This window comes from Armigeres subalbatus, chromosome 1 (assembly GCF_024139115.2).
Source record: "Armigeres subalbatus isolate Guangzhou_Male chromosome 1, GZ_Asu_2, whole genome shotgun sequence".
Classification (NCBI taxonomy): domain Eukaryota; kingdom Metazoa; phylum Arthropoda; class Insecta; order Diptera; family Culicidae; genus Armigeres; species Armigeres subalbatus.
Window position 1 is genome coordinate 119,040,139 of NC_085139.1, and position 17,642 is coordinate 119,057,780.

Consider the following 17,642-nt stretch of genomic DNA (forward strand, 5'->3'; position numbering starts at 1 on the left):
TTTAACCATCACCAGATAGTGGTCAGAGTCGATGTTAGCGCCACGATATGTCCTGACGTCGATAATGTCGGAGAATATTTATTTTTATTTCGCGATATAATTTTCTCAAAGTTTAGCATGCATTCAATGTATTTGCTATTTTTATTAAAAATCAAGTAGGGAACAAGTTTATACAGTGGGTAACATTTGAAAATCGTTGTGTCAAACATTATAAAAAGGAAAAACGAACGATTGAAAAGAGCTAGTACAAGTTTAGGGCTGTCCATATACCACGTGGACAGTTTTGGGGGTTGGGGGTGTATGGCGAATGTCCACGGTACAAACAAATTTTTGAAAATTCATATGAGCAGTCGTCCACCCTGGAGAAGGGGGTATCTAAACCTGGCCAAAACCTGTTCACGTGGTATATGGACAGCCCCTTTGTTATTCGTGGGCTGTTTCCTTTGGCTAAGCAATAATGGCAGGGATTCCAGAGATACACAAGACATTTTGCTTTTATAACTTCACATATTTCAATTTCAACGCCAAAAAGAGATCCAAAGAAAGCCTATACTCTTCCAGGCCCAAATTTTTCGAAGTGCTGTTACCCAATAAATTTGATATGTTCCATTTCTTTTCGTGAATAATAATGGAGAACTGACAATACAAGTTTAAAAATATTTTTTCGGGATGTACTTGATCATCGATATAAGTGTCCTTGAATCCAGAACTTGCGATCTACAGTTACCATGTGAGCTTCCAGCTTGGATATGTATTCAACCATATCGATAACATATTCTTCAAGATCAAAAGAGATGGTCAGATGGTTTTGGGAAGTTCTGGGGCATCCAAACCGTCCTTGAATCCAGAACACGTGATCTACAACCACGACTCTAGCTTTTATCGTAATTCCAAGCATGCATATGTATTCTGATATGTTCATAACATATTCGTGAAGACCAAGATACATGGTAAGATGGTTTTGGGATATGATGGGTTATCCAAACTGTCCTTGAGTTTAGAACTTGTGATCTAAAGCCACAACTCTAGTTTTTTTTTACCAGTAGAAGCTTGGATATGTATTCAACCATGTCCAAAACATACTCCAGAAGACTGTAAGATATGATAACATGGTTTTTGGGATATCCCGGGTCATCCAAACCGTCCAATGTGTCGAGACATTGAGAGACAAGAATTGCTACTTTGAAAGCTTAAGATCCTAAATTCTATGCTAAAAGACAGTGACCTAGAATACCTCCTGGGAGGTGTAATGAATATAATTGAATTCATATTGAAGCTTGGTGTATCGGAAAGAGCTTCTAAGCAACTGTAGATCTCAAGTCCCGAACCCAAGGAAACTTCTGACTATCTTATTATTATTATTTATTCAGACTAAGGCCGAAGTGGCCTGTGCAGTATATAAGAGTCTTCTCCATTCGGCTCGGTCCATGGCTACACGTCGCCAACCACGCAGTCTACGGAGGGTCCGCAAGTCATCTTCCACCTGATCGATCCACCTTGCCCGCTGCGCACCTCGCCTTCTTGTGCCCGTCGGATCGTTGTCGAGAACCATTTTCACCAGGTTACTGTCCGACATTCTGGCTACGTGGCCGGCCCACCGCAGTGGTCCGATTTTCGCGGTGTGAACGATGTATGGTTCTCCTAGCAGCTCATGCAACTCGTGGTGCATTCGCCTCCTCTACGTACCGTCCGCCATCTGCACCCCACCATAGATGGTACGCAACACTTTCCTTTCGAAAACTCCAAGTGCGTGTTAGTCCTCCACGAGCATCGTCCAGGTCTCGTGTCCGTAGAGGACTACGGGTCTAATGAGCGTTTTGTAGATTGTCAGTTTGGTACGGCGGTGAACTCTATTCGATCGGAATGTCTTGCGGAGTCCAAAGTACGTACGATTTCCAGCCACTATGCGTCTCCGAATTTCTCTGCTGGTATCATTTTCGGCAGTCACCAGTGAGCCCAAGTACATAAATTCTTCTACCACCTCGATTTCGTCACCACCGATGCAAACTCGCGGTGGGTGGCTCACATTGTCTTCTATTGAACCTCTTCCTATCATGTACTTCGTCTTTGACGTGTTGATGACTAGTCCAATCCGCTTAGCTTCCCTCTTCAGTCTGATCTTTGTATCATATGCGGCTTTGAAGTCGATGAATAGATGATGTGTGGGCACGTTATATTAGCGGCATTTCTGCAGTACTTGGCGAATGGCGAACACCTAGTCAATGACAGAGCGTTCGCCCATAAAACCCGCCTGATACTGCCCCACTAACTCACTTGCAATTGGTGCTAGTCGACGACATAAAATTTGGGAGAGTACCTTGTAGGCGGCGTTCAGCAATGTGATTGCGCGGTAGTTGCTACAATCCAGCTTATCGCCCTTTTTGTAGATTGGACACACGACACCTTCCATCCACTCCTGCGGCAAAATATCCTCCTCCCAAATCTTGGTAATGACCCAGTGCAGCGCTCTAGCCAGTGCCTCAACACCGTGCTTAAATAGCTCTCCTGGTAGTTGGTCAACTCCAGGGGCTTTGTTGTTCTTCAGCCGGCCAATCTCCTCCTGAATTACCTGGAGATCCGGAGCCGGTAAAAGTATGTCCTGCGCGCGTTATCACAGGTCCATCACCATACCGCCATCTTCGTCTACCACATCGCCATTCAGGTGTTGTTCGTAGTGCTGCCGCCACCTTTGGATCACCTTACGGTCATTCGTAAGAAGGTTCCCGTTTATGTCCTTACACATATCAGGCTGTGGCACGTGGCCCTTACGTTCTCATAGAACTTTTGTGTGTTTTTAGCGCGGTACAGTTGCTCCGTCTCTTCACGGTCTCGATCTTCCTGCTGGCGCTTTTTCCTCCGGAAAATCGAGTTTTGTCTGTTCCGCGCCCGTTTATATCGTGCCTCGTTCTCCCTCGTGCGGTGTTGCAGCAATATGGCCCATGCTGCATTCTTCTTTTCCACTAACTGCTCACATTCGCCGTCATACACGGGTAAAAATCCATAACCGAATTCATGACTAATAAGTCATGATTTCATAAAACTGGTTGGTTCATGATATCATGACTATAATTCATGATATAATGACCCAAACGGCGATTAGCATTAGAACTTTTTCCTGAGCTAAGTTCATATGTGCCCGAAGCGTTATCAAAATGCTAGCCGCATTTTCATAAATAAAATTTAATGATATTGAGTCATGAAATCATGAAGTTGAGTCATGAAAACTGACGCTGAGTCGTGAAAACATGACTCAGAGTCATGGAATCATGACCTAGAGTCATGAAAACATGACTAAGAGTCATGAAAATATGTCAAAATATTCTAAATCAGCGTTACGCAACCTTGTCAAATTGTTTTTTTTTTATTTCATTTCTGTCAAGGCGTCCCTTGCAGATGTTATAATTTTATAATATGACAGTTCAATAATTATAAGATTTAGTCAACAAAAATATTTTGCTATGGACGAAAATATTAATAATTTTGCATCCGCGGTTTTCATCGGGGACAGTATGCAGAAAACAGTGCAAAAGTGCGTAGAACTATACTGTGGTTGGAGTCTTCTGGAAAACTCATCCTCATCAAATCTGGCAGCTGCGGACCAATTCCTGCGGTGTGCGCCGCCTGTGCGATTGGTACACGCTTTTCCACAATCCAACGCAGAACTACGACACTACGCTGAACGTACCCAGGAAGCTGTTCACCTTCTGCAAACGATGATCTTCGTGTTCTAATTTGTTTTGTCTTACGTCCGTGATGATCATCCGGCCGGTGCTAAACGCAAGATCTCTACCAGCTTGAGGAAAAATGGCAGTAGGTAAATATATCCATTGGATATTTTCCCAAAAGATGTTTTAGTTACAAGATAAAGATTGTCGTTTTGGTTCCCTTTGTGCTGCTGTCCGGAACGTGTTGGGCACGAAACTGTCAAATCGTATGGATGTTTCCTTCACTGACATTTAGCGCCGTATCCTCGCCAGCAAAAGATGTTCCGGACAGCGATGATAGCGACAATCTTTATCTTGTAACTAAAACATCTATTATTTTCGCCAATATTTTCTTGCTTCACTTTGTGGCTGGAGGATTGATTTATCATCAATTCCCTTACCTCATCATAATCTCTGTGATCTCAAATGCATGCACTCAATGTGCACTCAATTTTTAATTAAAACTGGATCAGACGATGGAGTCGCAGTCGTTACAGCAAAATGAGTCATGATTTCATGACCTTTTTTCATGGTGTATTTTCATAACATAAAAACACACATTTTTCTTGAAATCATGACTCATTTTGGCAATTTTTGGTTCCGGATTTTTTCCCGTGTACCAGTCGTTTCTCTGATCCGGGGGCACCGTGCCAAGTGCAGCGGTTGCGGTGCTACCAATGGCGGATCGAATATCTTTCCAGCCATCGTCAAGAGACACTGCGCCTAGCTGGTCTTTTGTTGGGAGTGTCACTTCTAGCTGCTGCGCGTATTCTTGGGCTAGTCTACCGAGTTGTAGCCGCCCAATGTTAAGCCGCGGCGTCCGACTTCGACGCGTGTTGTACACCGTCGAGAGTTTTGAGCGCAGGCATACTGCAACGAGGTAGTGGTCGGTTTCAATATTAGCACTGCGGTAAGTGCGGACGTTCGTGATGTCGGACAAGAATTTACCGTCGATTAGAACGTGGTCGATTTGGTTTTCCGTTTCTTGGTTAGGTGATCTCCATGTGGCCTTGTGGATATTTTTGCGGGGAAAGAAGGTGCTTCGGACTTCCATTCCGCGGGAGCCTGTGAAGTTTATGCATCGTTGGCCGTTGTCATTCGATACGGTGTGCAGACTATCCGGTCCGATGACCGGTCTATACATTTCTTCCCTTCCTTCCTGTGCGTTCATGTCACCGATGACGATTTTGACGTCCCGCAGTGGGCATCCTTCGTATGTCTGCTCCAGCTGTGCGTAGAACGCTTCTTTCTCGTCGTCGGGTCTCCCTTCGTGTGGGCAGCCCCGCTTTTCCACACTTTCTGTCCTCTCCAGCAAATCTCCTGCAAGGCCACGACGTCGAAGTTGCGGGGATGTAATTCATCGTAGATCAACCTGTAACAACCTGCGAAACCTAGCGACTTGCAGTTCCATGTTCCAAGCTTCCAATCGTGATCCTTTTTTCGTCGCCTAGGTCTTTACCGATTATATTGAGTCGCATTATCTCTTATATTGTTCGTAATTATTGGTTTTCCAGGATACATGCAGCTTTTTATAGGAATTTAACAGGGCCCACTGTCAAACCTCACCACATCCTAGGCAAGCATTTCGAGCAGGGCCATATTTAGAGGGGGGGGGGTGTGGGGGTGACTGGGCGTGGCTCCAGGCCCCCAAGAATCTTATGTACCAAAACCAACATTTTTTACACATTTTGGGTCCCCCACAAGCTGTCGGCCCCGGGGCCCCCTTCCGGCTAAATCCTACCTTCGAGTAACGAAAAAAGTCTTTTTGCAGCTGTAGATTTCCAAGTCCTGAACTCAAGGATAGTTTGGATGGCTTGAGACGTCCGAGGAAGTTAAATAGTAGTTTGTGCAACTAGTTGCAAAAAGATGACTTTTTTAGTACGAGTTGTACGTTAATATTACTAGTGCTGAAAAAATCGAGTTTTGCAACGAGTTGCACACGCTATTTTTTGCAATGATAAATCTCTACCATAATTGTACAGTCTAATTAAATCCACATGATCATTCTTGCCAATAAATTGTATCGCTGCATAGAACAATCAGATTCCATGTTATCGTGCCTAATTACATAGCTCGACAAGCCATTAAGCGATAAATGAAATTGCTTTTGGAGAATTTTGATGTCATGTTCATCAAACTATTACATCGCAGAGAATACACTATTTGAGCACTTACCCAAGCTGATTCAGCAAAATGTAATCATGTAACTACTGTTTTGATGTTAGGTTTTCATTATAGCACCCAAATAAGTGCTATAATGGTTTTATGCAACTCATTTGATTTGCATAATGTTCATTGAAGCGCCCATTTCGTTGATATGGAAAACTAGGCCGTTTTATCACTCAAAAACGAACTGTAAACCAGGTATTGTGATCAGGAATTGCAAAAAAATACTATTTTGCAATTCCTGATCATAATACTGGTTTTACATTTCGTGTTTGAGTCTACTTGAGGCCTACTTTTCCATACCAATTAAATGGATGCTTTAATGACCATTATGCAACACAAAAGGGTTGCATAAAATCCATTATAACACTCATGTGGATGCTATAATGGAAAACCAACATAAGAACAGTAGCTACATGACTATATTTTGCCTAATTAGCTTGGGTGAGTGTTCAAATAATGTATTATCTGCCTTGCAGATTAAATAAAATAGTTTGATTGACATGGCATCAAAATTCTCCAAAGGCAGGTTCATCTTCGCTTCATGGTTTGTCGAGCTATGAAATGTGGCACGATAATATGGAAGCTGATTGTTCTCTGCAGCAACATGATTTATAGGAAAGAATGATAATGTGAAATAAGTTAGACTGTACCTGTGGAGTTTAATCCGACTGTAGGCAAGCGGGAGCCACTTTGGGCACCTTATGCCATTTGATGGTTCACTGCATGTCTGTCGAAATATAGCCCGATTGCTTTGATTAATAATAATGCGACCATCGGTTGTGGTTCACATTGGGCCTACTTTGATGGTTTAGAAGCATTTGAATATTTGCTTTGTATAGTAAACGGCAAGTGCTGTTTCACTGCCACACATTTCCCCTCTTCTCAGGATTTTTTTCAAGCGTCGTTCGTTTTTTTACTTGAAAACTTTGCTGTTTTATAATGCTCTATTATGCCTATAAGAAACCAAAACATTTGTCCATTAATTATATTTGACACCACACCATACTCTCACTGTAGAGACAAAGTAGAATACAGCTTGTCAAATTATCAACCTCAGAACTTAACTCACATAATAATCAAAATATGATTTTGAAGGACTTTTCGAAATATATATATTTTTTTTACCATGATTATATTCCAAATACTTACCAATTAGCTACTAAATCGTGACTGAGATCTCCTTGCATCTCTATTCTCAACTTACCCTGTTTATTACAATTTGCATCAATACTGTTTTCTTCTAGAAGTTTGGAATAGGCACATTGCACCTTCGAGCATACTGATGTATATGTACAATCGTATTGATTCAAGCGCTTAGCGACACCACATGTCACTTGATATTGTACATATTGGAATTATAGTAAATAACCACTGTTTTTCAAGGGCCTCGATTGACATGTTACGCTCATTCAAAAATTTACAACTCTAGTTCGAAGCAAGCACTTGTTTTCGAAAATTATCAACCCTAAGTTTCACTTTTATGCAACACAACTCGTACTGAGCATTTTATGCGAGCACCACTTGCGCTCTTTACGAACATAAGCAACACTAAGCCGCATTCAGCACTATCTGCGAGCACCACTCGCGCTCATTCAAAAATTACAACAATAACTCGTACTGAGCACTTCATGCGAGCACCACTCGCGCTCATTAAAAAAAATTGCAACAATAACTCGTACTGAGCACTTAATGCGAGTACCACTTGCGCTCTTTACGAAGATTAGCAACACTAAGTCGCACCAAGCACCACTCACGCTCATTCTAAAATTTTGCAATAATTATTCTTACTGAACACTGCTAAGCATGTCTAAGTTGAATTAGCCAACGCATTTTATTAATTCTGGTATCAAGACTGATAGCACTATCAGAAAAGTTTCATTTGTTGACCATGAGACGCTTTACGCGTGCTTGGGACCAATTTTTTTTTAGATAAATCTTGAAGCGCAATATTGAGGATTTAGTCGAAGAATTCATAGTTTTCTATGCATGCGCCTCTCGACACATCGAGATGCTCAGTCAAAATAAGAACCCGAAGCACAATCACGCGAATAAGATGCAGAAATGAATCAAATCAAGCAGCAACACAGGTGGAGCACACTGCAAAGACCCTCCACATGCCAATGAAAAGTAAAATTGAAGAGAAAATGTTAAACTGTACATATTACTCTTTCATCGGATAACAGCCTGAACGGCTATCAAACTGATCAGTTTTTTTTTTAGGTCAACGTATATTACTTATTTATTTATTTATTTCAAATGCACTCACCCGTAGTCCAAATGTATCCATTTAATTGTTGTCACAAACTTTTTTTTTTCAGCGGATCACATCACTCTCACTAGCTTAACAAACAACTTAACTTTCCAATGTGTGCTCCCGCTTGCTTGATTCTAGTTTTTTTTACAATGTTCTAAACATCCAGCAGGATCGCCAAATGTGGAGTTAAATCCGACTGTAGGCAAGCGGGAGCCACTTTGGACACCTTATGCCATTTGATGGTTCACTGCATGTCTGTCGAAGTATAGCCAGATTGCTTTGATTAATAATAATGCGACCATCGGTTGTGGTTCACGTTAGGTCTACTTTGATGGTTTAGAAGCATTTGAATATATGCTTTGTATAGTAAACGGCAAGTGCTGTTTCACTGCCACACAGTACCATTTTGGTACAGATTTATCATATTAAAGCCTATTTTTCGTCATTGCAAAAAATAGCGTGTGCAACTTGTTGCAAAACTCGTTGGCATGGGTTTTAAGAACTTCTATGCTTAATTTCGACATTACCATTTTTATGTCAATTGAAAAACAAACTTGTCGAAACCGTCTCACGGTGTGCCTGTGACGGTTATTAACGAAAAAAAAATGTCCATCCATTCTGAACTCGCCTTTCGAAAGATATAATATCCAGGCGTCTGCTATGAAAATTTCAAAATACTTCATCTAGGGAATCGAAAGTTATAGCAGTTACAAATTTAATGATTTTTGCGTTCAATATTTCACTAATATGCAACCATATATACCGTGAATTTCCTCCTGATTACATCCAAATAAATTATCATCAAATATGCAATTTGCAACCTCAACCAACAATAACCTAAAACCTATTATTTGAATAATAGAAAAAAATAACAAAAGAATGTTAGAGATAATATTGTTCTAATGTCAATGACAAAATATCACCACAATGACCACAATACAGTATTCAAATTACAGAATTATTGCACTTCAATCTCCTAATCATACCAAAGTGTGAATATTGTCTATGACAGACAAGTAACTACACTCTGTATGATGATTCTGCGTTTATTAAATATGATAATAGTTGGTAACATAGAATACCGCGCTGAAACAATTTTGTCTTTCATGGGTACTGGGTAGTTAGTAAGACTAGTAACCAACATTTAAACAACAATGTGCATGATTTTTTGGCAGTTATACAACCATCATCCAGTTCGATTCAAGCAGTGGTACAAAAACGAGTTCCATTTGGAATAAAATGAGAAGGGCTAAATCACACGAGGAAAACCGCCTTTTCCGAGAACGGTAGACGGAAAGAGCATATATGCCCCACTTCGAAAAGTCTCAACAATTTAACGGACTTGTTGAGCTACGATGCATTTACTTCATAAATTAATGCATTTACTACATAAATTAACTGACACAGGGAATACTAGTATCCGACTTAGAACTAGAAGAGGGAAACCATCGCATTCCCATAAAGGCAGGTAATGAAATGAGAGATTTTAAAAGACTGAAACTATTTAAGAAATATTTCATTGTCATTTGTATTTGTATTTGTATTTGTTTTTTATTCATCGGACTGTGTTGTCTACATGAAATTCTTAAATCTAATGGTGGTCAAACAATAAAAACATTAAAGACGGCTCAGCAAGCGGCAGCGAAATCTGGATGTAGAGATGTTGAAATCAAATTCATCGGACACTTCGTTGAAGCGATGGATCATGGCGACAATGGAACTGTTTGCAGCATAGTTAGTAGCTTGTGGCTCCTCGTGTAGCAGCGCTCGCGCTCGAAGCGTCCGGACAGGTGCGTATAAACTGATCCTCGACAGCAACTCAGGAGCATCGTATTCAGATAATAAAAGCTTGGCAATGAAGACACACTGAGCCACATTCCTCCGCTTGGCTAGAGTATCCAACCCGAGTAGACGACAGCGATCAGCGTAAGCAGGCAAGTTCAACGGGTCATTCCATGGAAGGTGGCGCAAGGCATATCTGACAAATCTTCTTTGGACAGCTTCGAACCGGTCACTCCATACAGCCTGGTAGGGATTCCAAACAACAGATGCAAACTCTAGTATTGAGCGTACCAGAGAGCAGTACAGTGCTTTGAAACACAACGGATCTTGGAACTCATTGGAGATTTTAAACATGAACCCAAGCTGGCGATTGGCTCTATCGATGGTATTTGAGAAGTGGCGGCTATGGGTAAGCTTTTCATCCAAAACAACTCCTAGGTCTTTAACGTGATCAACCCGTTGAAGTTGAGAACCAGCAATACTGTAGTCAAACTGGATAAAATTAGTCGTTCGTCGGAAACTTATGACACAGCACTTCGGAATGCTCAGAACCATCATATTCCGAGTACACCAGTCATGGAAGATTTCGAGAAGGTTCTGTAGATGATAGCAGTCAGTGAGGTCTCGGACAATTACATACATTTTAAGGTCATCGGCAAACAACAGCAGCATACCTCCACGTTGCAGTATAAGGGTTACATCGTTTATAAAAAGCGAGAATAGCAATGGTCCAAGGGTGCTACCTTGTGGAACTCCAGAAAGGTTCGAGAAACAGTCGGACGAATTGTTTCCAATACTGACCGACATTTGGCGTCCAAGCAGATATGATCTGAGTAATTTGCATAAAACAAAGAACAGCCCAATTTTCTCTAGTTTTGCAAGCAGCAAGTCATGATTAACTTTGTCGAAGGCAGATTTGAGATCGGTGTAAACGGCATCTATTTGGAATTTTTACACATGTTCTCCATGCAAAACGAAGTAAAACTGGTAAGATTCGTTTCCACAGAGCGGCCGGGAAAGAAACCATGCTGATAGGGGCTGATGTAATTTTTGCAGGAAGCGAACATTCTATCGTTCATCAGCGACTCGAACACTTTCGACTCCACTCCGAGTGATGTAATGCCACGGTAGTTTTTCACATCACGTTTGTCGCCTTTCTTGAAAACTGGGAACATAGTAGAGCATTTCCACTGCACAGGAAATTTACTCTGCTGGAGTGATAGGTTGAATAGTAGACAAAGTGGAACAGCTAGAATATCAGAGCATTTCTTCAGCACGGCCGATGGAAGAACGCTAGGTCCAGGAGAAAATGATGATTTAATCTGACTTATCGCTGACAGAACCATTTGAACGTCTATATCAAAGACGTCCACATCCACTACATTACTAGGTACTCCACTCACAGCTCTATCAGTGTCATCCTGAGAAGGCGAATAGCTCGAGAATACACTTGAGAAGTGTTTAGCGAAAAGGCTGCATTTCTCCTCAGTATTCAGCGCAATGTCGTTATCGAGAAAAACACTTGATGGCAGTCCAGTTTCCTTCCTTTTAGAATTCACGAAAGACCAAAACTTCTTAGGGTGTCGTCGGAGATTTTGTTGCGTGAGATGAACATAATGTTTGTAACGAAGTTTATTATACTGCCGATAATCATTGCTGGCAATGTTGAAGTTCCGTTTAGTGAAGGCACACCGTCGATAAGTATAAGCGCGAAGAGCTCTAGCGCGCACTCTTTTCAGGTTGCGTAATAGAGCATTAGTCCACGGTGGTTTCCTCGGAGGCTTTCGCTTCGGTACAGTGGCTGAAACGGAGTCACGTAGCAAACAGTTGAAGCGGTCTACAGCTGATTCGATGTCCAGGCGGTCTAAAACATTCCAGTCAATACGGGACAAGCATTGTCGGAGCTGTTGAAAATCGGTTTTGCGAAAATTGAGTCGGTCGTCACTCACAGGTCCATCGAAACGTAGATTAAATCCGTTGTCAATAGATATATCCAACGCAGGATGATAGTTGTCAAGTGTCACAACGGCGTCCGGAGCCTCAAGGACAGTGCATTCATGCAGTGAATAATCATTGATAAACACCAAGTCGAGCATGTTTGATTGAAAGTTGGAAATCCTATTGATTTGGCTGAGTCCAAGAAAAGCAATTCCATCGACTAGTTGGCGACTAGCAGGTGTAGTTGTAGACGAAAGCGGATCAGGAAACGTATATCCATGGTGCGAGAGAGACCAGACAAGTCCGGGTTGATTGAAGTCTCCAAGCAGAAGAACCACATCCGATGATAAGGCCAAAGCAGAGGCAAATTCTGTAGACGTCAGATGTCATGAGACGAGTTTAGTACAATTCCATTCAATTCCACCAAATCGTATTACTTTTACATATACGTATTTCGACCTTAACTATACACACTTAGTTTTTATTTCTGCAGCTCGGCAAAAATCCGCACAGCCGTATGCCATCAAAATAAAAAGCTGATATTCCGGCAAAAATGATGTTTGTTAGCTGATTTTTGGCAAATAATTTGCTGATTTTCAGCACTTTTGACAAAAAACATGTTTGCTGGGGCACAGCTGTGCGAATCTTGGTAAAAGTTGACCATTTTGCTGAGATCCCGGTTTAAAAAATTAAGTGTGTAAGATCGTCTCGTACTTGACTCGACTCACGTCGAGACACTGACCTTACAAGTCAACAAACTTGAGTCGAGTCAAGTACGAGACACTGAAGACGACCTTACAGTTGAGGTCGAAAAACGTATATGCAAAGGAATACGATTTGGTGGAATTAAATGGAATTGTAGTAAACTCGTCTCATGACAGTGAAATATTTCTTAAATAGTTTCAGTCTTCTAAAATCTCTCATTTTCTTACCTGGCTTTATGGAAACGCGATGGTTTTTCTCTTCTAGTTCTAAGTCGGATACTAGTATTCCCTGTGTCAGTTAATTTATGTAGTAAATGCATTAATTTATGAAGTAAATGCATCGTAGCTCAACAAGTCAGTTAAATTGTTGAGACGTTCCGAAGTGGGGCATATATGCTCTTTCCGTCTACCGTTCTCGGAAAAGGCGGTTTTCCTCGTGTGATCTAGCCTTTCCCATTTTTTTTCCAAATGGAACTCGTTTTTGTACCACTGCTTGAATCGAATTGGATGATGGTTGTATAACTGACAACAAATCATGCACATTGTTGTTTAAATGTTGGTTACTAGTCTTTAACTACCCAGTACCCATGAAAGACAAAACTGTTTCAGCGCGGTATTCTATGTTACCAACTATTATCATATTTAATAAAAGCAGAATCATCTTACAGAGTGTAGTTACTTGTCTGTCATAGACAATATTCACACTTTGGTATGATTAGGAGATTGAAGTGCAATAATTCTGTAATTTGAATACTGTATTGTGGTCATTGTGGTGATATTTTGTCATTGACATTAGAACAATATTATCTCTAACATTCTTTTGTTATTTTTTTCTATTATTCAAATAATAGGTTTTAGGTTATAGTTGGTTGAGGTTGCAAATTGCATATTTGATGATAATTTATTTGGATGTAATCAGGAGGAAATTCACGGTATATATGGTTGCATATTAGTGAAATATCGAACGCAAAAATCATTAAATTTGTAACTGCTATAACTTTCGATTCCCTAGATGAAATATTTTGAAATTTTCATAGCAGACGCCTGGATATTATATCTTTCGAAAGGCGAGTTCAGAATGGATGGACATTTTTTTTCGTTAATAACCGTCACAGGCACACCGTGGTCTGTTAATGAAAGCAGTATAAAATTTATACGCGATTTTCGTACAGCTTCTTTGGAGTGACTAGTTAATTGCACCTTCGTTGCTGTCACGACTGTCATTTTAATAACTCTTCACCTTCTCACATTGTATTTCTGTTAGGCATCGGACGAAGAAGTGGAGAAAGCGCTCAACGAAGCCCTGGAAGCCGGTTACCGTCACATCGATACTGCACCGGTATATCTTAACGAGAAAACCATCGGCAAGGTGCTGAAACAGTGGATCGATGCAGGAAAGGTGACCCGAGATGAGCTCTTCATTGTGACCAAATTACCGCCGCATGGTAAGTGCTGACGGCATCGTGTCAGAAATAATTGAATGTCTTATTATATGTTTGGTATGGTCCCAACACAGGAATAAGAGCCAGCTCGGTGGAGAAATTTCTTAAAAAATCGTTGAATGATCTTCAGCTGGAGTACGTCGATTTGTACCATGTACATGTGCCCTTCACGCTACCGGAGGTTAACGGCCCGTTCCTGGTGGAAAATGGTTTGATTGTGCTGGAGACAACAACCGATCATGTGGCGCTTTGGAAGGCAAGTATTTAACAAAAATTAACATTGTTTATTTCACTTAGAAAATTTGATTTCCGTTTCATAAAATTATCAAGCACAGGTTGGATAAAATGCTAAACTTTGAAAAATAAAAGATATTAACGATCTCCTTAAGTTCTTAGCATAGGCGAAAGCTTAATATAAATTTTATAGGGGGAAATTGAAAAGAATTGACCGGAAAAGAAAAACAACTGAGAGTGTGGAAGGAAAGGGGCGTGGTCTATCAGTTTATTATCGACATTATTAGAAGGGTCATCTCGGTTGAATTGAATCGCTCGTTACCCTCAAAATGGTTTGAATTGAACAAAGAGACACTATGAATGCGATTGCAATACATACGGGCTTTACTAGAGATTCATGTGAAAGGTAATAGAACAAAGAGTAATTTAATTATTGAATGCCGCTGATTGTTGTTTTCCGTATTTCGTAAGAGAGTACAACTGACATACATTGCAAAAAAATTATTCCTGAAATTTGCGACACAATATTTAGAATTTTGTTCCTTACTACTATTTTTGACGATTTCCTATTCGAGGTTTCTGTTATAGAGTCTAGAGATTTTAGAACGATCATTCCAGATTAGTTCCAACATGTCGACAAGTTGTTGTTTCCTTAATAGTGGAGTAATAATGAATGTCTTTCAAGTCTTAAGTTTTAAGTTAGGTTTTTAATGTTTTTGCTAATAGTCTGTTTCACTATTGGTGAGCTGTCTTTTATTTGATATGTAGTTACCAGCCTACCAACAATATTCGTATAGTTCAAAATTTAAAAAAATCGCGCATTTCCATGCAATAGAACAAAATTTGTCCCAGAATCATCAGCCGGAATAAGTGAGCCGTAGCACATAACGTATGAAAATTTAAAAAACAAGTACAAAATCCACAGTTCTTGTGAACATTGACCTAGGCATGGAAATGTAACAGCCATTAAGGTGAACCAGGAATCATTATCATTCCAATATTTCGCCTCGCATTTTTTAAATTGAGTTTGAACTAGATTGACGTAGCTTTAAATGATTCAGCATTAGGCGTTCTGCAAGTAAGCATACTGGTTGATACAGTATTAAATTAATACCTGTTGTAGGAGCAATAATGATTTGCGAAAAAATATTGGCAGCCAAAGTTCTGATCCTATTATCACGTTAATGATAACCGCAAAATATAACCTATGAAGCATCTATAAGTTATGCAATACTGTCTTTGAAGAACACGGATGGAATACCACTCTTGGATGTTGACAATGACTGGAGGCTCAGAATGATAAGCGATGGGGAGCAAAGTCGATTTTCGAAACAACTCCAATGTTTACGGTGGCACAATCATGACAAGTGAAAAACCAGTCACGAATGTTTGGGTTTGGGTTCAGTGTTCCAGTTTCCGTATGCAAATGAATAGCAATCAGATTGAGACCATGTGGGGCATATACGCCCATAAGGCTTTCTTATTGATTATTCCGCTGCGCTATATTTCCTTTTGTATTCCGGGTTATATCGTGAAGTTGCGGAAACGAAAGTCGTTAGGCAGACTAGAGATTGGTTTAATAACCCACACAATCTGATTGGATGTAAATTCATGATTGCCATGTTTCCGGTGCATTATTACCTCACAAATGACGTCTTTCTTATAATTGATATTATTGTCGCGCTTATCTTTTTCTAGACTTTCGCGGCGGTCATACTCTCGCAGGCTCGACTGCGAAGGTAGACGTCAAGATAGCCGCCGGGTTAAAAGATAGGGAAAATTTTCCCTCTCAAAACAAAACCACGTGCTTTTCGCCAAATGACAGCAGTACTCGATTGTATTAGTGAGAGGCAATCGGAGTCACTGAGTACATGGAAAGAGTTTATCATGACAAGTGCATACGGTGGGTAAGATTTTTATTGACTCTGTCGTGTTTAGTGACTGATGCGATTACCTGAGAAGCAGCCAGCAGGACGCCGCAGTATTCTATATTTTCTCGAGATGCATAATATGTGGTTCAATACATCATTTTCGTCCAAACTTTTGAAAATCGAAATCAAAATCAAAAATCAAAAGCAATAGTGATCATCAACTAGGATGCAGATAAACGGGTCATTAGCTAGTTAAAGCATATCATGCTTTGAATGCCTATCATGATACTCACTGAGCACTTTTGCGGGCACTACTCGCGCTCAAAATATTTTAGCGATTTTTCGTAGTTTCATTGGGCTTATTTATTAGTTTTGATCGGTCCATCCTTTGCCGATGCGGAGTTTATTAATTTGAAAAAACAGTCAGGTTATCTGGTGAATCGAAAAATGAACATAAGGTCTAAAGGATGCCCGGCAAGGATCACCAAATTTGTGGCCTCGCACAATGGTCGGATTCGTCAAATTTCACGCCATAAATCGATAACTCGAAAACTATCGGTACTAGAGTTTTGACGTCTTCAGAAGAAATAATCTACAAGAAAAGGTCTATTTTTGGTGAAAGTTGGCATTAGGGTGGCCCTTTTGTGATTTTTTTTTTGGAAATCAATTTTTTAACCTTCTGAGTTAGGAGATCATATTATTCTACAACGTTATAGAGAATTTAATTCTAAGCATTTTTGCTTAATAAACATTTATTTTATCTCATATAGGTAATGTTTTATGACAAAATTACTAAATATAGGTGGGGTGGCTCCGAAAAAAAAATAGTTTTTAGCTTCCACTTTCACCAATTCAAAATATTTTCAAAAACTATCCAAGCATCGCTTCACGGTCTTTAGAAAGCGGATCTTTTGGTTACATAAGATGGTTGGTAGCTTCATTTTCAAGCATATTATAAGCGTTTTTTCATGAAAAAGTGATATTTTTCTGAGCATTCTACTGCAGCTAATAGCAAATATTAGCAAAAATTTCAATCGTATTCTGAAAGTATACATGCAGGCCCATCAAATCCATGGTATTTAATTTGTCCATCTTTGTCCACTTTTGTTTCGAAAATTATATTGATTTTTGTATGAAAAATAAGTTATTCCATGGAAAACACATATACCATATCTCTCTTTTACGCAATATTTAGTAGAAACTTTCTTTTTCGAAAATGAATAAACTCACTTTTTTTGTTTTGTCCGATACACTAATCTCGATCCAGAGTGGTCGAAAAAATCAACATTTTTGAAAAAATATTTTTTCAAAACCTAATTTTTGAACTACTAGACCGATTATCAATGTTCATGGAATCACTTGTAGTCATTGGAGACCCTCACTTAGAAACTGCGTAAATGGAATTGTTCTGCGAGTCAACTTGAATTTTATGGTTTCGGTTTTTGCCACAAAAGTAGCGCTCTTAAGCATTTATTTTATGTACCTTATATACCTTGAAAATCGGTCCAGTGGTTAAAATGTAAAAATGATTTTTTCACTTACTT

At 39.9% G+C, this 17,642-nt stretch overlaps 1 protein-coding gene across 1 annotated transcript in view; it reads left to right on the forward strand.

Moving 5' to 3' along the window:
• The window catches only part of LOC134205051 (1,5-anhydro-D-fructose reductase), a 41,968-nt gene that overhangs the window by 10,178 nt on the left and 14,148 nt on the right, over positions 1-17,642 (forward strand). The window contains exons 2-3 of the mRNA XM_062679935.1: positions 13,816-13,996; positions 14,068-14,249. Coding sequence (XP_062535919.1) covers positions 13,816-13,996; positions 14,068-14,249 — 363 coding nt within the window. The remainder of the gene's footprint in view (positions 1-13,815; positions 13,997-14,067; positions 14,250-17,642) is intronic.